Source organism: Schistocerca nitens, chromosome 7, assembly GCF_023898315.1.
Source record: "Schistocerca nitens isolate TAMUIC-IGC-003100 chromosome 7, iqSchNite1.1, whole genome shotgun sequence".
In the NCBI taxonomy this organism is placed as follows: Eukaryota; Metazoa; Arthropoda; class Insecta; order Orthoptera; family Acrididae; genus Schistocerca; species Schistocerca nitens.
The window spans coordinates 296,034,032-296,059,967 of NC_064620.1; the positions used below are offsets into that span (position 1 = coordinate 296,034,032).

The window sequence follows — 25,936 nt, forward strand, 5'->3', positions numbered from 1 at the left end:
TAAAGAGCAACTGATAATAGATGCAGAGGTGACATATCAAGCTAAAACTAAACAAAGGTCGCTACACTACGCATACATTGATTACCAAAAAGCTTTTGATAGTGTACCCCACTCATGGTTACTACAGATATTGGAAATATACAAAGTAGATCCTAAATTGATACAGTTCCTAAACATAGTTATGAAAAACTGGAAAACCACACTTAATATCCAAACTAACTCTAATAATATCACATCACAGCCAATACAGATTAAGCGTGGAATATACCAAGGAGACTCATTAAGTCCTTTCTGGTTCTGTCTTGCTCTGAACCCACTATCCAACATGCTAAATAATACAAATTATGGATATAATATTACTGGAACATACCCACACAAAATCACACATTTGCTATACATGGATGATCTAAAACTACTGGCAGCAACCAATCAACAACTCAACCAATTACTAAAGATAACAGAAGTATTCAGCAATGATATAAATATGGCTTTTGGAACAGACAAATGTAAGAAAAACAGCATAGTCAAGGGAAAACACACTAAACAAGAAGATTACATATTGAATAACCACAGTGACTCCATAGAAGCGATGGAAAAAACAGATGCCTATAAATATCTAGGATACAGACAAAAAATAGGAATAGATAATACAAATATTAAAGAAGAACTAAAAGAAAAATATAGACAAAGACTAACAAAAATACTGAAAACAGAATTGACAGCAAGAAACAAGACAAAAGCTATAAATACTTACGCTATACCAGTATTGACCTACTCATTTGGAGTAGTGAAATGGAGTAACACAGACCTAGAAGCACTCAATACACTTACACGTTCACAATGCCACAAATATAGAATACATCACATACATTCAGCAACTGAAAGATTCACATTAAGCAGAAAGGAAGGAGGAAAGGGATTCATCGACATAAAAGACCTACATTATGGACAGGTAGACAATTTAAGAAAATTCTTTATAGAACGAGCAGAAACTAGCAAAATACACAAAGCAATCACTCATATAAATACATCGGCTACACCACTGCAATTTCATAACCACTTCTACAACCCTTTAGATCACATAACATCAACAGATACGAAGAAAGTAAATTGGAAAAAGAAAACACTACATGGCAAGCACCCGTATCATCTAACACAACCACACATCGATCAAGACGCATCCAACTCATGGCTAAGAAAAGGCAATATATACAGTGAGACGGAAGGATTCATGATTGCAATACAGGATCAAACAATAAACACCAGGTATTACAGCAAGCATATTATTAAAGATCCCAATACCACAACAGATAAATGCAGACTTTGTAAACAACAAATAGAAACAGTAGATCACATCACGAGCGGATGTACAATACTAGCAAATACAGAATACCCCAGAAGACATGACAATGTCGCAAAAATAATACATCAACAGCTTGCCTTACAACATAAACTTATAAAACAACATGTTCCTACATACAAGTATGCACCACAAAATGTACTGGAGAATGATGAATACAAATTATACTGGAACAGAACCATTATAACAGATAAAACAACGCCACATAACAAACCTGACATCATACTCACCAATAAAAAGAAGAAATTAACACAACTAATCGAAATATCCATACCCAATACAACAAATATACAAAAGAAAACCGGAGAAAAAATTGAAAAATACATCCAACTGGCTGAGGAAGTCAAGGACATGTGGCATCAGGATAAAGTTGACATTATACCAATTATACTATCAACTACAGGAGTCATACCACACAATATCGACCAGTACATCAATGCAATACAGCTACATCCAAACTTATATATACAATTACAGAAATCCGTAATTATTGATACATGTTCAATTACCCGAAAGTTCCTAAATGCAATATAACATATACCGTAAAGTTAAAAGGAAGTGACGCTTGATCAAGGTCCGCGTCACTTTCCATTTTTAACCAGACTTAACGTCTGAGAAAGTAAAGAAATAATAATAATAATAGAATAAAATTACAGCTCTGAATAAAATACACTCCTGGAAATGGAAAAAAGAACACATTGACACCGGTGTGTTAGACCCACCATACTTGCTCCGGACACTGCGAGAGGGCTGTACAAGCAATGATCACACGCACGGCACAGCGGACACACCAGGACCCGCGGTGTTGGCCGTTGAATGGCGCTAGCTGCGCAGCATTTGTGCACCGCCGCCATCAGTGTCAGCCAGTTTGCCGTGGCATACGGAGCTCCATCGCAGTCTTTAACACTGGTAGCATGCCGCGACAGCGTGGACGTGAACCGTATGTGCAGTTGACGGACTTTGAGCGAGGGCGTATAGTGGGCATGCGGGAGGCCGGGTGGACGTACCGCCGAATTGCTCAACACGTGGGGCGTGAGGTCTCCACAGTACATCGATGTTGTCGCCAGTGGTTGGCGGAAGGTGCACGTGCCCGTCGACCTGGGACCGGACCGCAGCGACGCGACGCACGGATGCACGCCAAGACCGTAGGATCCTACGCAGTGCCGTAGGGGACCGCACCGCCACTTCCCAGCAAATTAGGGACACTGTTGCTCCTGGGGTATCGGCGAGGACCATTCGCAACCGTTTCCATGAAGCTGGGCTACGGTCCCGCACACCGTTAGGCCATCTTCCGCTCACGCTCCAACATCGTGCAGCCCGCCTCCAGTGGTGTCGCGACAGGCGTGAATGGAGGGACGAATGGAGACGTGTCGTCTTCAGCGATGAGAGTCGCTTCTGCCTTGGTGCCAATGATGGTCGTATGCGTGTTTGGCGCCGTGCAGGTGAGCGCCACAATCAGGACTGCATACGACCGAGGCACACAGGGCCAACACCCGGCATCATGGTGTGGGGAGCAATCTCCTACACTGGCCGTACACCACTGGTGATCGTCGAGGGGACACTGAATAGTGCACGGCACATCCAAACCGTCATCGAACCCATCGTTCTACCATTCCTAGACCGGCAAGGGAACTTGCTGTTCCAACAGGACAATGCACGTCCGCATGTATCCCGTGCCACCCAACGTGCTCTAGAAGGTGTAAGTCAACTACCCTGGCCAGCAAGATCTCCGGATCTGTCCCCCATTGAGCATGTTTGGGACTGGATGAAGCGTCGTCTCACGCGGTCTGCACGTCCAGCACGAACGCTGGTCCAACTGAGGCGCCAGGTGGAAATGGCATGGCAAGCCGTTCCACAGGACTACATCCAGCATCTCTACGATCGTCTCCATGGGAGAATAGCAGCCTGCATTGCTGCGAAAGGTGGATATACACTGTACTAGTGCCGACATTGTGCATGCTCTGTTGCCTGTGCCTATGTGCCTGTGGTTCTGTCAGTGTGATCATGTGATGTATCTGACCCCAGGAATGTGTCAATAAAGTTTCCCCTTCCTGGGACAATGAATTCACGGTGTTCTTATTTCAATTTCCAGGAGTGTATGTAAGTGTTGGTATTTAGACACAAATATGAACAAAAGGCACAAATGGAAATTCTCTACATACACTGGCCCTAAGGAAAAAACCATTAAACAAATATAAAAGTATTTTATCGGTAAATATTGGCACAAATCTGTATATTTCTAGCAAACAATGTAAAAAAGACAACAAATACCTTTACTGAGCTTATCTATCGCAGACAGGAAAAAAATTACATAAATTCACCAAAACAAAAGGCACATATTGACAACTGCAACAATTAAGTGACATATCACACATTAGGTGCCAAACACTGAGCCGTTTGGCTCCAAACAGTTGATATGTGTGAACTCAGGTAAATAAATTTGTACATGGGCACACATACCTCACTGGTCACAAAAATGTTACAGTAATGAAACATTCAAGTAGACTGCAAAACTAAAATCAATCTCCAACTATACAAAGATTTCAAAACTCCACAGAGACAGGCTTCACCGTATAAGTATATGCTAACTTGAATGCCGTAGTTGCAGTCTTGGGTGCTTGAGAATAATGTAGAGAAACTTGTTAACAACATCAAATGTTAGAAATATTAAAACTTTCCCTCTGCTTTTGATTACTACCAAAATAACTGAAATACAAACACACAATTAAAAAAGGAAAAATCAAAAGTGACTCCACAGCACTTGTATCCAGTTATTCCATGTAAATTACTGCACATATGAAACCATAGCAGGGCAGAATCGTGTAATGAATAATAGGGAAAACTAACAATAAGAAATTGCTGGTGATCAAACTTAGGAATGATACAGGTGATCCATTTACTCTCTTACACACACAGTTTCAGAGAAAGAAAAACTGGAAACATGCAGAGAGAAAATATGTAAAATAAAGATGTACAAAAAAATACAACTATCAGTGTAAAACAGAAGGAAAAAATATTTGGAGTAAAACAGAAGTTAACTGTATGAAGTTCACAAATGAAACTTCCTGGCAGATTAAAACTGTGTGCCCGACCGAGACTCGAACTCGGGACCTTTGCCTTTCACGGACAAGTGCTCTACCATCTGAGCTATCGAAGCACGACTCACGCCCGGTACTCACAGCTTTACTTCTGCCAGTATCTCGTCTCCTACCTTCCAAACTTTACAGAAGCTCTCCTGCTTTTGATTACTACCAAAATAACTGAAATACAAACACACAATTAAAAAAGGAAAAATCAAAAGTGACTCCACAACACTTGTATCCAGTTATTCCAGGAGAGCTTCTGTAAAGTTTGGAAGGTAGGAGACGAGATACTGGCAGAAGTAAAGCTGTGAGTACTGGGCGTGAGTCGTGCTTCGGTAGCTCAGATGGTAGAGCACTTGCCCGCGAAAAGCAAAGGTCCCGAGTTCGAGTCTCGGTCGGGCACACAGTTTTAATCTGCCAGGAAGTTTCATATCAGCGCACACTCCACTGCCGAGTGAAAATCTCATTCTGGAAGTTCACAAATGTTTAATGTTTAAAATGTGCGTTGTAATAGTTGTAAATATCTTTTCCAGTTAATTGTACATATAATTGTGGTTACAAGTGCACATGTATTTCAGAGCATTGATGATGATTTGTCAACAAGTGAGAAATGCATTTGGTACATGTACTGTACACAAATATCTGCACATTGGATTTACACACCATATACAGTGTTAATTTCATTTCAACTACCTTGCAACTGATATTTTTCTTTCTAGAATCGTGAGTGTGGTGAATCCCTTGCCAGCATCCTCCTTAACTCGTCAGACCTTTTTCGACTGGATTTGGACGGTGTGCAGGTGTTGCTTCCATATGTCACTGATGCATTGGAAGTTGTTCTCCCAGATAAGGATCTCAAACTTAAGTGAGTGACCAAGCTATCCACATTTTTAAAAATACAAATTCCATTCTCTGAAATTAATTTTTAGAACACTAGACTATGTAAATGTGGGCTGGATATCACTGTTTTCTATTAAAAGAAGCTGCAGATTTACTCATAAATATACAGTAAATAAATCATTGCATTCCTTTTCATGGCATAGAGCAGATATTGTGTGGCAAACAGGCAATTGAAAGAAAATGTGTTGGAAATTATGATATAGATATTAGAATAATACCTAACAGTCTTCTTTCAGTTTCCTGTCTGCTGCTAAACACCCCCTCTGTGTGGTGAGTAATGACATATACATTTCATATTGTTGTTATTCTCTCCCAGATTTTCTATTGTTTGATTGTATTACCTCTGGTGTTTGTATATTGTATTAAATAAACAAGTTTGGGTATCAGTTAACTTATGAGAATGTCTTCGACAACCGAACCACCAATGTTTTGACACATCGTTTTGAAGGCACAGTTGCAAAACTGATCCTCTGTTGTTTGATGAGGGGAAGACCAGGATTCTGGATAGGACTTAAGAAAAAACCTCCATCTCTGTTTACAAGTATACTTACTAATTTAATTTCATCTATTTCCTTAATAAAACAATGCCAATAGCTGGAAGTGCATGCCAGTATCTCCATGTTGTCATATTCCATAGGATAACTGGTGCCAAGGCAATGTTTAGCAATAGCAGATTTATTCAGCTGTTGTATGTGTGTGGGATGCTTATGTTCATTACACTGGTCCTTCAATGTCCTGACGGTCTGACCAGTATATGACATGCCACAGCTGAAAGGAACACGATAGCCACCTTCAAACCAAGATCATCCTTTATGGTTCCTGTTGTTGTTGTTGTAGTTGTTGTTGTGGTTGTGGTTGTGGTCTTCAGTCCTGAGACTGGTTTGATGCAGCTCTCCATGCTACTCTATCCTGTGCAAGCTGCTTCATCTCCTAGTACCTACTGCAACCTACATCCTTCTGAATCTGCTTGGTGTATTCATCTCTTGGTCTCCTTCTACGATTTTTACCCTCCACGCTGCCCTCCAATACTAAATTGGTGATCCCTTGCTGCCTCAGAACATGTCCTACCAACCGATCCCTTCTTCTAGTCAAGTTGTGTCACAAACTTCTCTTCTCCCCAATCCTATTCAACACCTCCTCATTAGGCATGTGATCTACCCATCTAATCTTCAGCATTCTTCTGTAGCACCACAGTTTGAAAGCTTCTATTCTCTTCTTGTCTAAACTATTTATTGTACATGTTTCACTTCCATCTTTCTCCTGATAACGAAGTCCTCTTGAGTAGTCCCCGCCCGGAGATCCGAATGGGGGACTATTTTACCTCCGGAATATTTTACCCAAGAGGACGTTATCATCATTTAACCATACAGTAGAGCTGCGTGCCCTCAGGGAAAATTATGGCTGTAGTTTCCCCGTGCTTTCAACTGTTCGCAGTACCAGCACAGCAAGGCCGTTTTGGTTAGTGTTACAAGGTCAGATCAGTCAATCATCCAGACTGTTGCCCCTGCAACTACTGAAAAGGCTGCTGCCCCTCTTCAGAAACCATGCGTTTGTCTGGCCTCTCAACAGATACCCCTCTGTTGTGGTTGCACCTACGGTACGGCTATCTGTATCGCTGAGGCACGCAAGCCTCCCCACCAACGGCAAGGTCCATGGTTCATGGGAAAAGGACTATAATCTTAAATGGTGCTTGAAGAACATGTTTCACATTATATTTCCACAGAATATGACCAGACGAAGTTTGTTTTGTTGGAAATGCTTCCTACAAAAGGCAAAAAGGCTGTTGACTTGTGTGCAATCTTGTTATTTTCATTAACTATGCCTTGAAAATGACAGGATGTGCACCTGTCGAAATATTGGCAGTTGTCGAGGATGTCTCCCAGCTGCACTCCTCTAAGTTATTTGAACATTTTATATGCCAAGAAGAACATAAGTTTATCTTTACAGAGAGGGAATGTATCATTGCTGGAGTAGTTTGGGTAAACTTCATGGTAGTAGAGTGAGGTTGCATTGTGCATTATTGTTCTTGTTATGGTGCAGAGATCATAATGTTGTTCCAACCTTTGCCAAAATTGTGCATCATATTAAGTCTCCTGCCACTAATCATATCAAAAAATGTGCTGTTTTAGCTCTTGTTTAGGAAAGGATCTGTTACACTCACCAATAGTTGGATTTTATTTTTCCAAGAAATTATTTTGACTTAATTTAATGATTCCTTTGAAAATTTCATCATTTTTTGGCATTGGCCAGATGGTGCCTCCTAATTGTAACCCCCCTAGAAATTACATTTTGTAATGGCCTGGCATTCAGCAAAATTTTGAACATTTCCATGGCTCGGAGACAGATGCCACATCTCAGTGTTCTGTTAAATTTTAACTTTGCACTGATGTGCAAGCATTTACCAGTTATTGATTTTATAAGTTCTGTCAAACAGGTTGTTTCTACACTACCATCTGATGCTGCTGAGGTGGTTAGCAGAGAAGCATGTCGTGTACTGACTGGGGCAAGATCGCCTAAGAGTAATGTAACGGAAACTGTGTGGGTGCTTTTCGTGCACTGAGAATGGATCCTGATATTGTTAACTTACTTGTAACCAAGGGAAATATTACAGTTGTGTTGGACAAACAGGATTACAGTTAAAAGGTTCAGCTTGTACTATCTGATTTAGCATATATCAGAATGAGTGCCGATCTGACAAAAAATGTTGAGAAAAAACTAATATCCTCCTGAAGGAAAGTTCCTTGTTGGAGGACACTATCAAGAGTATTAATTCGGATTGTGCTGTACCCTCTAGATCATATGGCCTTCCAAAGGTCTACAACGAAGGGGTTTCTCGTAGGCCTATTGGTGTTTCAACGTACCATGTAGCTAAAAACCTTGCTACTCTATTGAGTCTACTGTTAGATCAGTGTGTGCATCACATTAAGAACTCAGTGAATTTCTCACATCAATCAGAGGGATTGTGTTTGAATGATTCTGATTTTCTCTCTCTCTCTCTCTCTCTCTCTCTCTCTCTCTCTCTCTCTCTGTCTGTCTCTCTCCACTCGTGTTCCTCTGTCTATCCCATTACTATTAACTGACATTATGTTTGACGTTGAATTGATGAACCTGTTTTGACATGAGTTGACTTCCACTTTTTATGCAGTGACCAGAACTGTGAACAGACTGCTGAGATTATGGTACTGTTTATGGAAGATTTTGAGGAACTTTTTTGGAAAAAACGACATTCTGTTTGCGGAGGCAGTGATTGACTTATTGTAAGGTATTACTTCTTTATTTTGAACACTTTTGCTTTTTTATGATGCAATTATAACCGGTTTCAGCCTTCAAAGGCCATCGTCAGATGCTACGGGCAGCATTTGATGAACACATGTTCATGCATTCTCAATTATTCTGTTGAGTCGCATCCAAAAATCAGTGGATTTCTTACAATGATCAGAAAGATAATTGACAATGCATAAACACTTGTGCATCAAATGCTGCTCATAGCATCTGAACATGGCGTTTGAAGGCCAAAGCTGATTATAATTGTATCATGAATAAGTGATAGTGTCAAAAATAAAAAAATAATACTTTATGTTACCTTTGTTGTTTGGCATCATGGGAGTAAAAATTTAAATGGCTTTTTAGCGTGTGTAAATTTAATTCACCTAAATGGGGGTGGAAAAGGACAGCTGCCTTCCCTTCCTTGATGTGCTGGTCATTAGGAAGGTTGATGGCATGCTGGGACATTCCATTTATAGGGAGCCAATTCACACCAGTTTGTATCTACAGACCGACAGTTGTCACCATCTTGCTTAGTGTGAAGGAGTACTTTGTACCTTGGTTCACCATGCCCAATCGTATGTCAGTTGAGTTAGCCCGTCTGGAAGTCACCTTTTGTCACAGTTATTATAGTGAAAGACAGATTGATTGTTGATTGGTTGATTTGGGAGAGGGGGGGGGGGGGGCGGGGGGGGGGGGGGAGGGGGGGAGCCAAACAGCGAGATCATGGGTCCCATCAAATTTGAGAAAGATGGGGAAGGAAGTCGGCCATGCCCTTTCAAATGAACCATCCCACCATTTGCGTGAAGCAATTTAGGGAAATCATGGAAAATTGAAATCAGAATGACCAGATGCAGGTTTGAACTGTCATTTTCCTGAATGTGAGTCCACTTTGCTAATCACCACACCACCTCGCTGGGTGTGAAAGACAGATCAGATACACAGTGCTCTTGGGAGTTATGATGATAATTAGGTGGCATCAAAGTCTACTGCCTTTTTGCCTTGTGCAGTAATCATTTCCATCAAAATTTGTCATATTCTGCAGAAACGTGATGTGAAACATGGTTTTCAACCACCATGTAAGAGTAGTGCCCTTTAGGATCCATGAAGGATGATCTCGGTTTGCATAAAGCAGGTGTATTGTATTCCTTGCAGTTGTGATATGTCCTATATTGGTCAGACTATCAGCACTGTGGAGGTCCTGTATATTAAGCATAGGCATCACACATGCTTATGACAGCTGAGCAGGCCCACCGGTGTGGCCGATTGGTTCTAGGTGCTTCAGTCTGGAACCACGTGTCCGCTACAGTCACAGGTTTGCATCCTGCCTCGGACATGGATTTGTGTGATGTCCTTAGGTTAGTTAGGTCTAGGGGACCGATGACCTCAGATGTTAAGTCCCATGGAGCTTAGAGCCAATTTTTGACTGCTGAGCACATCTTCTTCTGCCGAATATCGCCTCAGCACCAGTTGTTCTACAGAATATAACAACATGAAGATTGTGGCATGCACTTCTGTTGGATAGTGTTACTTAGGAAGTAGTGAACATTAAATTAGCAAATGAGATTTTAAATAGCAATAGAGGTTTTGGCTTAAATTCTGTGTGGAACTCTGCTCTCTCCATGGGACAGGGATAGAGTTCATGCTACCTCACCCATTAGTTATTACTTATCACTATTGGTAACTTCTGATTTTGATCATCTTTGCTCGTATGGTAGCACTAGTGTGTGTCGGGGAGGGGGGGCAGTGGCATGCGTGAGTCTGTGCTCGTGTGTGTGTTTTTATATGTTTTTAGTTTTAATGTTCTCTTTCCGCATATGCTCTGCTAGGCATTGTAGTTAAATGAAGGTGATAAACTGAAGCAGATGTAACATCCAAAAATCAATGTAGTTATTGGAGATGGAGTTTTAGCTCTGAAATGCATTAGGTATAAGCAGTAGAATAAAATAATTTGATTGTAGATGGCATATTACTTGTAAAAATATCCCTAACCTAGAATCTATCATCACAAACAGCCTGTGATGACATATCTCTTAATAATTTGAAAAATTTCTGATGATTGTATTTTGTACAAATTTCCTAAGGACTGTCTCTACGCTAATGAGCATGCAGGAGGGTCGTGACTGTCTCTACCCAACTATGTCCAAGGAGCACCTGCTGATAGTTCCCAATATTATGCCAGTCCATCCACAGCACACTTTTTAAGGGAGTGGCACAGACACAATGCTCAGCACACCTGGGAGTGTTTATGTTCCACCAAATATGTTAACAACATATTAGTGACAGAAATTAGTAACTAATATAACTAATGCAAGAAATTTGCTTTAACACACTCTTTGTATATCATCGCAAGCCGAACTCGCTGCCAGACCGGAATCTGAGTCTTAGTCATTATATATGGCAGGTACTGGCAGGGCATTCTTCTGGGAAAGGCTACTTCTTCCAAAAGTGCTGCTTGCTCTTCAGGTTACTGATAGAGTGTAGTAATACTCAGTAGCATCCAGTTTAAAGGAAACATTGACTATTAGTTGTTTCCTAAAGACATAAATAATTACTTTGCTGACAGGTTTAATCTTGGTCCATTCATCTGTATTTCCTTTTATGCTTTCAAAAATGTAGTCTTATGCGTATAGTTACAAATGAATTTTGATGTTGTTTTGGGGTAACTGAAAATTTCTGATGAAAAAAGTGTCTGTTTAAAATATGTGGCTGAGTTGTAAATTTAATTTATTTCTCTTCTGTGTATAGGTCACTGTCAGTATCCAAAACTGAGTTGCGTCGTGCATCCATCCATCTTTTATTGTCAATGCTGGCTCTTCCTCTTCACTTTCAGGTAATCCTGACATTAAATAATGTTGATTTTCATATCTGCTAGAATCACGAATCTTTTTGATAAATCCAGTAACAGTACTGTTCACGTGATATGTTACTTTCCAATGAAACTAGAGCTGTTATCATGTTCAGTGTAGGCCTGCCACAAAATAATTTTCTCTTTTGTACAATATTACTATATTGTCTTGTGTGCAAATTGTGTGAAATGTTGTCTTTCTGCATATGAAATCAATCTTCATCGTAAAGATGTTAACAAAGAATTGAATGTCAACATGAATAAAAAATGTCCAGTTATGCTCCTATGTGTGCTGTCTTTGCCAGATTACAGTGTTTCATGAGAAACATAGCGTTAATGTTTTTTCTACTATGCAAAAACATTATTGGTCTGCTGGAAGTACAGTATAATTTATAAATAGCTTTTCTAAGTTGTGAAATCCATCATTAAACTATGACCATTACTACAAAAACCCGTAGAAGTAGCTTGCAACAAATGATGACATTTATGTGCCTTACTCATCTTCAGAAGTATTCCAGTTTAAATGATGTCCACATTGGAAACCAACACAACAAATAGTCTCTCTATCTCCTTCTCAGAGCTTGTTGTGGGTACAGTAGACTCTCAACTGGTCAGCCTAATGTGATGGAAGGTTAAGCTAGATAACAATAAATCTGGATAGGCTGGAGTTCTATAAATTCTCTCTTCTGACCCCAGCCTTACCATTCAAAACACATTTTTTAATACCAAAACCCAATTTCATTAACATTTTCTGACTTCATACCTAACACATGCTAGTTAGAAGTGTTTGTTAATAGGTACAACACCCTTCAAAAACTACTAAAGGAAACAAAATGATCTCATTTTAAAGTATGAATGTATGATTAAATACACGTGGAAAGCCAGGCGTAACAAAAAAGATAAAACTTACGGGTCTGAGGTTTTAAGAATGGCTTTGATAAATGATTGTTTCCCTCCTTTAGCCCTCTTTTGCGCGGCCATATTTCCTCTCTTGTGCAAACAGGTGATATCAGTTGGTGTTGTCCCCTCCTGCTCACTAATGTACTGCAGTGCTTCCTCAGTTGTCTTGAAGCCTTCTGAATGTTGGATGAGATTTCTCTTGTCATCTAAGTTTGCCTTCTCCTCTTGTGTTACTTCCCCCCCTGCATCAACATTTGCACAATATCATTGTTAGTTAGTTCATTGACTTCATCATTTGTCATCCATTCTGTGACATGCTCTGCATTGACATCCTCACAATCTGGTGCAGTTTTGAGTGATGAAACAATATCATCCTCTCCATCTTTGACTCGGTTTCACGCATGGCTACAAAATTTAAATTTCCACTGTCATGGTCTAAAAGAATTTTCCAAGACCAACTCACAATCTCTTCCCACACTTAAGCCAACCACCTTTTGACATCTAGCAAACCACCCTCTTCATAAAGGTTAAAGTGGTCATCATTGTCAGTCACTGATATCAGCAAACTGAGAAGACAGTTGTGATACTTCCTCTTCAGCATTTCAAGGATCCCCTGGTCCATTGGCTGACACAGAGTAGTTACATTTGGCGGTCAAAATAATGCTTTGATATTTCCATCTGTGAGTTTTGTCAGTGGCAGGATGCAAGAAGTATCAGAGCTTTCTTCAGTAAATTGTTATGTTTCAAATATTTCTCTACAGCTGGTATAATTCATTTTGGGAACAGCTTTTAAAGATTTCTGAATTCATCCATGCTTTCTTTTGATGTGTGTGATGTCGGGACAGGAATTCCTTATTTTTCAGGTTTTTGAAAGCTCTAGGTTTGTGTGATTTCCGTATTAATATAACCCTAACCTTGTGTTTGCCAGTTGCATTACTACATGTCAGTACAGTAAGTCATTCCTTTTTTTCCTTGTATCCAGATGCCACAGCTTTCTTTTTTGAAGCAAGCATTTTCATACAGGAGAATCTTGTAATTTAAACCGCACTCATCAGTTGTACAACTGTTTGCCAGAAATTCCCTTCTTGTCATATAACTTCAAAAGATAGTCATTAAACAGTGGCACAACCTCCGTGTCAGTACATAAAATCTTTTCACTTATGGTAATCTAGCGAATGCTGAATCATTTTTTCCACTGAACCAGTCATCCATTGCTATTAGTAAATTCTGAACCTTCTCCTTCTATTTGCCATTGAAATTGCAGTATTGCGATACTGGTCGGTGATGGACAAACCGTTTCCTCTTAAATGTTCATGCAACAAATATAAGGCTTCCTCAACTTCTCTGTATATTGTCTTCCTTAGTTTTATTCTGCTTCTACTAGCTTGCTTGATTTTTCTTCCTGTTTCCAACAGTACTTTGTTCCCCTAACTCCAAAGCAATAGTTTTCGCAGGTACCTGAAAGTCCAATTGCATTGCAGCACTTAGTTTCTGATACATAGTAACTGCAATGTGTTTTTCATTTCAGACTCTTTAATTAAAACACAAAGTATCACAAAAAATAACAATTTCACAACACAGGGACTTTGATATGATGTGCTACTGAAGAAACAAAGAACACAGGGTTGGGCAAGAGCTGCTCTCTGCATGTGTTTCTCATTGTTTGTGAGTGCTGGAAGATTGCATGTTTGTTGAAGAGTGATTCTGATAATTTATTCAAGATTAACAATACAGTATGTACCCATATAATTTTGACACCAGATGTGCGAGGAGCATAAAAAGTACACAAAATATTTTGAAAGGCCACACAGCATTGTAGTTGGTGCCTGATTGCTAAAGCTTTGTAATACTACAGTACATACAATAAATTAACCTTCATTTTGTCAAGGAGCAATGTCATTTTGATATTAATTTAAGGAGGCTGAATTAAGCGGGCCAAATAGTACAGAGGACAGATTGTACAAAAAGGTGTGCAGTATTCAGGAACACACATTTTCAATAACTTGCCAGCAGCCATAACAACCGATGAAATTCAGTTTAAGAGAAACCTAAAGGATTTATTGATGGCCAACTCCTTGTACTCCATTGATGATTTTCTCAGTAGAACCAACTGATTTGTGTGTGTGTGTGTGTGTGTGTGTGTGTGTGTGCAAGTACAAGTACAATCTACCTTCTGCACCATTTCAATGCAGTAATGTGTTCATTGTTAATGAGTATTGTAGTAGTTCTATTACATATTTGTTGTTGTTGTTGTTGTTGTAGTCTTCAGTCCAGAGACTGGTTTGCTGCAGCTCTCCATGCTACTCTATCCTGTGCAAGCTTCTTCATCTCTCCGTACCTACTGCAACCTACATCCTTCTGAATCTGTTTAGTTAATTCGTCTCTTGGTCTCCCTCTATGATTTGTGCCATCCGCACTGCCCTCCAACACTAAATTGGTAATCCTTTGATGCCTCAGAATATGTCCTACCAACCGATCAATTCTTCTAGTCAAGTTGTGCCACAAATTTCCCTTCTCTCCATTTATATTCAATACCTCCTCATTAGTTATGTGATCTACCCATCTAATCTTCAGCATTCTTCTGTAGCACCACATTTCGAAAGCTTCTATTCTCTTCTTGTCTGAACTATTTATCATCCACGTTTCGCTTCCATACATGGCTACACTCCATGCAAATACTTTCACAAAAGACTTCCTGACACTTAAATCTATACTTGATGTTAACAAATTTCTTTTCTCAGAAATGATTTCCTTGCCATTGCCAGTCTACATTTTATATCATCTCTACTTCAACCATCATCAGTTATTTTGCTCCCCAAATAGCAAAACTCATTTACTACTTTAAGTGTCTCATTTTCTAATCTAATTCCCTCAGCATCACCCGACTTAATTCGACTACATTCAATTGTCCTCGTTTTGCTTTTGTTGATGTTCATCTTATATTCTCCTTTCAAGACACTGTCCATTCCATTCAGCTGCTCTTCCAGGTCCTTTGCTGTCTCTGACGGAATTACAATGTCATCGGCGAATCTCAAAGTTTTTATTTCTTCTCCGAATTGTTCTTTTGTTTCCTTTACTGCTTGCTCAATATACAGATTGAATAACATGGGGGACAGGCTACAACCCTGTCTCACTCCCTTCCCAACCACTGCTTCCCTTTCGTGTCCCTCGACTCTTATAACTGCCATCTGGTTTCTGTACAAATTGTAAAAAGCCTTTTGCTCCCTGTATTTTACCCCTGCCACCTTCAGAATTTGAAAGATGGTATTCCAGTCAACATTGTCAAAAGCTTTCTGTAAATCTGCAAATGCTAGAAACATAGGTTTGCCTTCCTTTATCTATTTTCTAAGATAAGTCATAGGATCAGTAGTGCCTCACGTGTTTCAACATTTCTACGGAATCCAAACTGATCTTCCCCGAGGTCTGCTTCTACCAGTTTTTCCACTCGTCTGTAAAGAATTTGTGTTAGTATTTTGCAGCCATGGCTTATTAAACTGATAGTTCGGTAATTTTTACATCTGTCAACGCGTGCTTTCTTTGGGATTGGAATTATTATATTCTTCTTGAAGTCTGAGGGTATTTCGCCTGTCTCATACATCTTGCTCACCAGATGGTAGAGTTTTGTCAGGGCTGGCTCTCCCAAGGCTATTAGTAGTTCTAATGGAATGTTGTCTACTGCCGGGGCCTTGTTTCGACGTAGGTCTTTCAGTGCTCTGTCAAATTCTTCACGCAGTATCATATCTCCCATTTCATCTTCAGCTACATCCTCTTCCATTTCCATAATATTGTCCTCAAGTACATCGCCCTTGTATAGACCCTCTATATACTCCTTCCACGTTTCTGCTATCCCTTCTTTACTCAGAATTCGGTTTCCATCTGAGCTCTTGATAGTCATGCAAGTGGTTCTCTTTAATTTTCCTGTAGACAGTATCTATCTTACCCCTAGTGATATACACCTCTACGTCGTTACATTTGTCCTCTAGCCATCCCTGCTTAGCCATTTTGCACTTCCTGTCGATCTCATTTTTGAGACGTTTGTATTCTTTTTTGTCTGCTTCATTTACTGCATTTTTATATTTTATCTTTTCATCAATTAAATTCAGTATCTCTTCTGTTACTCAAGGATTTCTATTAGCCCTTGTCATTTTACCTACTTGATCCTCTGCTGTTACATGTTTACTACATGTTTATTACCTTATAAATAAATAAAAAAAGATTTTTATTTTAAATTCAGTGCATTAGTGTCTGTAAAATGATTCTTTCATATAGTGTTCATTTAAAAAATGACAATCATTCCACTTGGGACCTGCGGAAGGTACATTAGCTTATTTGTTTCAGTTGTAAATATTTGTCATGTATTATTGTTTTTCTGACATTATCTACATCCTGGAGGACCTCCTCACTATGGATCAAATGGAATGAAAGTAAATCTAATCTAATCTAATCTAATCTAATAATGAGCTGTATAGTCGAGAGTCTACTCTATTTCTTTAATGACTGACAACCATATGTTTGTTATTATTAGTAATTTTAAATAGGAGATGGGTTATGGTCTGTTGGCCATACCGTAATCCATACTCTGATATGCAGTATGTACATTGAGCAAGCACTATTCTCAGTTTAGTTCTTTATTTATTCCTTTTTCCATGTCTGAATAATATATGTTGTTTATTTAATGACGTCCAGTTCAAGTAATAACGCTGTAAATGCAAAAACACCTACAATAGGCACTCAACCACAATTCAAGTGAAATACAAACATGTTATAGAGCCTTATGATACTGAACAGGCAGGTATGGTAAATTGTATTAATTCCTCCTTAACTTCAATGTACAAGGAAGAAAAGGTAGTAAACCACCAAACAGGACAACACTGACAGCTTAACGGATATCACTACAATGGATGATTGTGTCTGCAGAGGTCCTCTTAAGCTCTCTTCCAAATGTAATTAGTATTTCATCTCACCACTGTGAATATAAAAGGAAAAATATTAATTCATTAATTTCACTCCAATTTCTTACCGGAACTCAAATGAGTCTCTTTGTCATTGGTATAATACATATAATAAATTAATCCTTATTTTATCATGGAGAAATATTATTGTGGTTTGGAAGCAGCTATGGTGATCGTAACTATTGATAGAAATCCAATCAACAACTCCAGTGCCAGGTTACATGTGCAGGACAGGTGCTCCAGATTTTTGGTTTTCTTTGACATCCGTAAATCCCCTAAGACAAATGCTGGAGTTGTTCCTGTGAAATGCTACAGCTGACTTCTTTCCACTCTTGTGCAGACCAAGTGTGAGCTCAATCACTAAGGACTTTTATGATGACAGACCATAAAAAATTCTTTCATTTGTTTCCATTACCAGTACTTTTGTTGGATCCTTCAGTCTGTTATCAGAAACGAGAAATGCCCATATTATGCAGAAAAATTTCAACACTACAAGAATAAAGTAAAAACACATATTTACCTATTTTATAGTTAGCTATCTGAGCCACAATTAGCTCAAAACAGTTATGGCAGTATTTCTCAATTTTAATTTTTTTGGTATAAAGCAAATGTTAAGCATGCAGTGTGTCTAGTGCTGTGTTCATCTGAACATTTGGTACCTGATGTTCATTTTGAATCTCAAAAGTCCAATGGATCACTACGGCTGTCCTGAAGTTGCCTCGATGTGCATCATCCAAGTGCGTACCCATAACCTGTAGATTGTTCTTGATGCCCACCTATCACAATTTTCTTATTTTTAATTCTGAATCATAGATATTAAAGATATTTTTCATGCATTTGGAATCATTCATTCTTTTTATGTCACCATAAAATGTACTCTGTAATTTTTTCTATTTTAGAATATTTTTCTTGTTTCATTAGTTTTATGTAGATTTTGTTTTTATAATTTAGACCCAGTGTGATATGTAAGACATTTCTCTCCTTTCTTTTTAATTCTGCTAGTAAACATCTCTCAGAGAGAATAAGAAATTTGGATTCAGGTACACACACATATTTTATGACTGAGTTGTAATAATGAGTTTTGGTATTATGGGAAAACACTTTTTATCATAAATGTTTCATGCAGTTTGAAAAGCCATTTCCATTTTCTGGCATTTGCTTTCAGGGATTGTTTATATAGCTCATTGGACGTAATCCATGTGCCCAGCTGTTTAAAGCATTATTTACTGTGACATCTGTTTTCTTGAATGATATTTACAAGCCAATTTGTTATACTGCATGCTTCACAACATTAATCTGTTCTCTTGCTGTTTCAAAATCGTGTGTCAGTATGTCTATATCATCTGCAAAAGATTAACAGTCTATTTCTATGCCATTCTTCTCAATCCCAATCCTTAACGGTTTAAACAGATTCTAAAGTTTTAATTAAATACACCATTCTTGTATCAAAAAGACTTGCTGTCAGCATATAATCCTTATTAATGTTTTCGTATTCAATATTTGCTCTACTGTTGATCAAACTTTTAGGAATCCTGCTTGAAATTTGCCCAGAACATGCTTGACTTGTTCTAGTTATTTTAATATAGGTAGTGTCAATATTTTTTTGTGCTAGTAGGAGTAATGAGATGCCAAAGTAGTTATTAACTTCTGTAGTTCTGTTTTTTTTTTTTTTTATTCTCCTGCATTATCCGTACGTGATACGGTTTTGCTAGCCTTGTAGCTACTCATTCCTAATACTGCAGGCAGAGTTAATACCAAATATTACTCTGGTACCACGCGCCGCGGAATTTGAATCCACACCAGACGTCATGGACGTCGAAGACCCATAGAGGTCTCTGCACCACCATGCCGTAAGCTGTGGTGGCGCACGCCTCCTGGTCCGCTTTTAGTGTGAGGGCGCCACAGCGGAACACGTGGTTCCAGCAGCCAATAGCGGCACCCCCGATAGCGTACTTAGTGCCTGCCTCTCGCTCAGGCAGCCAGTCTAATCACACGTAGTTGACACGTTACCTCATGTTAGACAGTTTACTTCCTTGTTCTGTGTATGAATGGATGTGTTTGTTTCCTTGTGACCCCGTTATTCGATCTTGTTGTATTCGTTCTGTCCTTTGTTGGTTGTGTCCGTCCTCTCCCATTTTGTTGTTGTTCGCGGGCCTCTCCGCGGGTCCCGCCGCGCTTTCCGTCATTGCTACCCCGCGACCGTCCCGGTCGCAGTTACAACAATTACTACACAAAAATATATAAAAATAGATACATGAATAAAACTGACCTCCAAGACAATAACTATGGCCGAAATGGTGACACATTGAATTCATTGAACGTCAAAGTCAGTGATTATTTCCACACATTGGCAGCAAACTCCGCATTTGATAATAAATGACCAAATACAGTCACCTTAGATCTACTCTTGCCTAGATGTGTTTGCTTCACTGTTGGATGCAAGTTTCAAAACTCAACCCTTAGGGATTAACATAAATAATTGTGTGTATGAGGAACGATGATTCTTCATATCATTAAATTTTTTCTTTCCAAATATTCAAATATTGGCATAACTTGATAGTAGCATCCTTGGACTATCTTTGTAATCAGGCCATGACTCAATGTGTATGTCCAGATGAACATAAGTATGCATAGTGATGGGCACCCAAAAAAGCAACAAACTCTGAGAAATTGGCTCAATTTATAATGTTGATTCATTTTTCAAATTATGACCATCAGTTCATTTCCTTTCCTTCCTCCCCCTCCCTCCCTCAACCTTCAGTTTACATAGTTATTTTTCAAAGTTGAGAATGTTAACTACCTTTGTTTGGTTTTTGTGAATGTTTTCAGTAGAAGGAGGCAGATATAAACTTACAAATCCAGTTTTGTCAGAAATGATGCTTTTTGCGCAAGCTGTAACACGAACAAACCTTGTATCATGTGTTTCATGAAATTATCCTTGGGAAACTAAAATTTACTGACATTAGTGGCATTCTCCTAGCTTGGATGTAGACTTACCCTCAAAACAGCAGAGGATCACATTGAGAATTTACCCCTCAGGAATAAAACTTACCTTAGACTGTAGGAACATAAAACATGGAGTCTTACAAGGGTGGTCTCTGGGCATGCCACGGTCTCTTTGTATGCTCCTATTGTTAATGAATAAATAAAGTCTCAGTAATCTTGAAGAATTGTTTAAAAGCTGTAATGTTTGCTGGCGAAACAAGAATACTGATTGAGGACTCCAAATATGGTCATCCTAGAAGCACCAAAGTCAGTATCCAAATACATACATATATGTTCACAGCAAGTAAACTAACTCTTAAATAAAGTAACTCTCATACTATGCATTTTCAACTTGTGAAAGTGGTTGTATCACCCTCAGAAATATTAATTTGTGGCCACATACTGAATGAAAACTGCGAAGTTTCACTTTTAAACAGTGTGTTGTGTGCCTAGTTCAGACTACTACTAAACAAACATAGACTTTATTAATAATGACATTTTCTTACAGGCCAACAATTGCTGGTTGGAATCAGCATAATTTATTAAATACTGTAAAACACAGGAACTGAAGAATTCAGTATTCACATACAGAATTTGTGCAGACCACAATGTGTTTATTATTCGTTATGACACATTTAGCCTATCCATCATTAGACCCAAATTAAGCAAGAGGAAACACATAAGGAGGAGGTTGTTGTGTGCTAACATAGAAACTATTTAGAACTGAAAATCATAACATGATTAATACAGACCAAAATAAAACCTGAAACATAGATATTTGTATGATGTCCACCAACTGCACTGTACATTAAAATGAGAAGTGCCAGGCTGAGCCTCATATCAGCTTTCTAAGGTACTAACAACTGACATGCAGTTAAATATGTGTGTGTGAACCAGTTGAACATCATGTGGTAAAACAACAGAAAGTATGTTACGTGATTTAAAGGGAAGAGCAAGAGCTCTCCATTTATACAACATAGATACTAAGTGTGATTTTGTAGTGAAACATAACTTCATTCTCCTTCTTCGATTTTAACCATAAAATCCATAAATATGAAATAGAACTCGCATGTTCAGACATCCAAAGGGAAAGTCAAATAAGTCATTGGCAAAACACATTTCCTTTATTAACTTTGTATTAAAGATTCATATGTAAATTGAAGTGTTTAAAATATGGATAAACTATGTCTACAAGTTGAATGGTAGTAAATAGTATAATTCTTGCACATTGAATGTGAAATACAAACTACTTTCTTGTGACTATGGAAATACGAAATCCATAGAATTTAATGATGGAAAATCCAGGATGGATAAAACCCACACAATTTCATTGCATTTCTTAAAAAGTGACTTGCCACATACGAAGTCTTCAGGTGGCCAATGCGCAATGTACAAGTGCAATGAATACAGCTTTTGATACAACAGATTATGTTCAGCCTCATTTTAATAAATCATTAAAAGCCCTATAACGGTATAATGCAGTTCCTTCATTCTGTGTGAATTAATTTCCAGTTCCTTTGGCAGTGGGAGACTAAAGAGTATTTTCAATAGGACTCAGTGCATGCCCTCTACAGTCTTGTTACCTTCATATGAATGGTCCCAGAATCTCATTGTGAAATCTCTGCTCACCTAACCAATATATTAATTACTACTATGTCCACAACTAATTATATGGATACCTGATTCTGAAAATTTACTTGGTCTGCTTCCTTTAGAATGTTGCAGAAGTTTGTCCAGTATTCTGTTAGTATGAAACTTCACTTTCATTTTTGTATGAATAAAACTATTAGCAGTATGTTGACAGTCTGGATCATTATATATCTGAGAAATATATTTTTGTTTAGGCAGAAGTTATTGAGCTGTCATTTTCTTGCTTCAGTTAAAAACAATTTATTGTATAATTTTTTAACACCACCCTCATTATTACAGTTAGCTTCAGCATGTGCACTATCGTACTTATTGCTCTATAGCACTTTCATTGAAAGGTAATTTAAGAAGCCTATTGTTTGAAGAGCTTAAACGTGACCAATTATGCTCTCAGGCGACGGGGCCGATTGTTAGTAATCCTGTCAGTGCACGAAGGTGTAAAACAGATGTCAGTAGTAAGTGCATTATTGAACATTTTAATAGCTAGAACCAAAAAGTTACTGCATGTTTCTTTCTAAAAATCTGACTGCATATTTAATTTTAGGATTGATCCTGTTAAAGTTTTTCAGCAACTGTGTTTGATGTCATTAATGCCTCCTTCATATAAAATAGCTACTTTTGAAGCTGTTTGAGTAGCTTAGATGTGAGCATATAAAGAGTTATCACATTGTAGCTGGGTCCTTGCTGACAGCTGCCTTGAATCAATCATTTGAGATGCCCCCATGACCTTTCTCTGGCATATGTGGAAAGTACACATGCCTTGTCTATGAGCCGTAGTGTTCACCACCTGTGTAGAACATTTGTGCTCTCCATGTTTATATCTGCTGCTATTGAAAATCTGTAGACCCACTGATGAATGCATCAATCCAGTACATGCATTAGTGAAACCCAGCAACCAAGATAGTTTTTCCAAATTAGGTGCATGTCCAACATGTGCAATATTGTTATTGATAATTAACAAACACTTTTAAATATATTTCATTCATGGTAAACAATTTCAATCTTTGAAGGTCATCATCAGATCATTAAGTGTCTTTTTTAGTGCTCTGTGGGGACAAAGAGCAGAGTCAAACATACAACAAAAGGCACATTTGTTGATTGATCGACGTATGTACCTTTTGGCATACATTTGACCCACTTTCTGTCTCCGCAGATTGCTAAAGGAGGCAATTAATGGTTTTAAATATATGTTTAAACTCCATCAATCAATATTTTAGCTATATTCTTTCATTTTGACAGATACAAATTTTCTTGCAGTTTTATAAATGATGTAGTTGATGGCAGATAGATCAACTTCATTGTCTTAATCAAAGGTATTTCATTTTCATAATGACTTCTGAAATTTATTCTTTCTTCTAAAATGTTTATTTTCAATATACTTTTTTTATTATTATTATTATTATTATTATTATTAAAATGTAGGTTCATCCTTGTTCCGTCACCACATCCAAGTTTCCAATTTTAAATATGCTGGTTTGAAATAGGCTCTGTGCTGATATTGATAATTTGCAAATACGTATTTAGTGTTTAAAAAGTTGGATTTTAATCTCTTCTAACAATTAAGTTGAATTTCAAATGTATCCAAAGAAATCAAGTATAAATGAAATTTTAGACCTGGCTGGATAGTCATGCTTGTTGAAGTGCTGCTTCCAGGCTGGATATGTCCTCCGGCCCTGTATGGAATCTGCCTAGTAGATTAACAATGAGAATCAGTGTGCCATCTAGCCTGTGTGTGATTTTTTTAGGTAGTTTCCTGCGTCACACTATCTGAATACGCCCACTATGTGAAGACCCTGCTGATACCCAAATCCCACCTATCTTGCACAATCCACAAACATTTACATAACTTTTGCTCACTTTCATGTGAATAACATGACACACAGACTGTTGGGGGTACACATATTCTATTCTTCGGGCGGGGGGTTAAGAGCATTGTGACAGGAAGGGCATATGGGCATATGGCAATCCCTTAAATTAACCATACCAGGTATGTTAATAACCATGCTGACCCGGTGCAGGAGAAAGACAAGAAAAAGAAGTAGTATAAATGGAATATTACAAATACTCAGTAATCCTTCTCCTGCAGAGTCTTGTCTATTTGTTTTCTTTACTGTGATGACATAGTGGGCTACTCTTTTGGCTGCTATTCAGAAAGTGTAGACATTAGCTGCAGTGAAGTCTTCTTGGAGATCAATGAGTTTACTTTTAGTTCACCATAATTTATTATAATACTGTAATAAACAGAAGCTGCACAATTTAGTATGCTGCTTATGAACTATCCATTATAGCTACCAGCTTATTAATTTCCCTGCTGTTATACAGTTTTGTATTTCCTTTATCCTTTTGTAATTATTATATTGTATTTTTCCAGTAGCAGTGCTTTGTTGCATTCTACAACTCAGTACTCATTGGTCCACACTCTCGAAAGTTATCTGAAACCAGCAATCGGTATTACTAAATGTCTAACCCAGTGCACAGTTCATGTTGCAGGTTGCCTGTCTAATGACTTCCAGGGGCAACATAAGTTTTATTTTTTTAATATTTCATGTAATAACTGACCAAATTAAAAAGAAATTAAATCCTGTCATAATTTACTCATTAGTAAATATAATCTTAAATTAAAGGTTTAACACAGTAAGACAAGTACTACCTTTAGATACAGTGTACGACTTGGGGCAGCCTAACTCATGATGCATAAATTGCCCAGACTATATTCAAACAATATTTGATGATGAGAGCACTTAGCAACTCTCAGCAATATTTATACATAATTTCAAACATTTACAAAACCTTTTCTCTCTGGTACCTCTACAAAATGTTGAAAGGAAATAAGTTTAACACATATTACATTTTCACTGTTCATGCATTAAAACTTCACCATGAGTCATGTGGTTTCAGGTTACTGGTTCTTTATTGCTAACTCTATTCGCAATACATTTTGTGTACAGAATCCACAGATATGCCACTGAACGTACTTGCAAAATTATATCATTCTACAAGATATGGAGTCATAAATGTTGAGATGCATGAGAAACTAGCGTTTGCTGCATGAAAAAAATAGCTTTTGCTTAAAACAGAATGCAAATTATCTGGATTATACTCAATCAGTGTTTGATGATGAGAGCATTTAGTGGCTTCCAGCAAACTTTAAACATGGTTTCAAACTTTTTCTAAACTTTTTCTTGCTTACATGCCTTGTGTCAAATATTTAATACACTAACTCATTTGTAAAGTAATAAGACATTTAAAGCTGTTATATATATGGTAGTTCAATTCCTTAAAGAATCAAAGTTGTGGGGAAGGGGGAGGGGGGAGGGGAGTTTACTGGTTCGGAAGACAGACATTAGCAACACATTGCTGTCTATATTTTTAAAAAGCTTATCCATCTCAGTAGTAGACATTACTCTTTGACGAAGGAAAAAATCTATCACTTACAAACAGTAGGTGTAAAATACCTTAGGGATTAGCTAAAATCAAGCAACACTAGCAACGCCTGTAACAGACTTGCCTTATGATGATGATGATGATGATGATCATTTCGGCATGTTTTGCACTGAAAATTCTGTCGTGATGTTGATGTGAACACAAAGGTGCTCACTTATTTTGCACATTATTGTTCCCAGTTCTCTTTATGAATTATCTTTTGGAGCACTGTAGCTAAAGTAAAAAGCAGTAAGAATATTGCATAACTGGGTTCCTGAATGCTGGTGCCAAGGTCTTCAATGCTCACTTATTAAACATTGGGAATGCTTACAAATTTAAAAAAAAAAGTAAAAGCTATTTCTTATTAGCTGGTAGTATTTTCTGGAGCTGAACTGTTGTATCATCAGCATAAATGAAATATACTGTATCACATTTGTTCCAACAGGTTAGCCATTGCTGTAGGCATTGTACAGCAGCAAGACTAGCTCACTGTCTTGTGTCAGACCATTCTTTTGAATTCTCCATTGTCTGTTCTTGTTGTTCCAGGCAATAAAGAATAACACTTCATGTAGTA

General features: G+C 38.1%; 1 protein-coding gene across 7 annotated transcripts in view; it reads left to right on the forward strand.

Moving 5' to 3' along the window:
* The window catches only part of LOC126194626 (ral GTPase-activating protein subunit beta), a 425,832-nt gene that overhangs the window by 165,288 nt on the left and 234,608 nt on the right, over nucleotides 1–25,936 (forward strand). For all 7 annotated transcript variants that reach the window (XM_049932779.1, XM_049932783.1, XM_049932785.1 and 4 more), the window contains 2 exons: nucleotides 5,163–5,308; nucleotides 11,356–11,440. In XM_049932779.1, coding sequence (XP_049788736.1) covers nucleotides 5,163–5,308; nucleotides 11,356–11,440 — 231 coding nt within the window. The remainder of the gene's footprint in view (nucleotides 1–5,162; nucleotides 5,309–11,355; nucleotides 11,441–25,936) is intronic.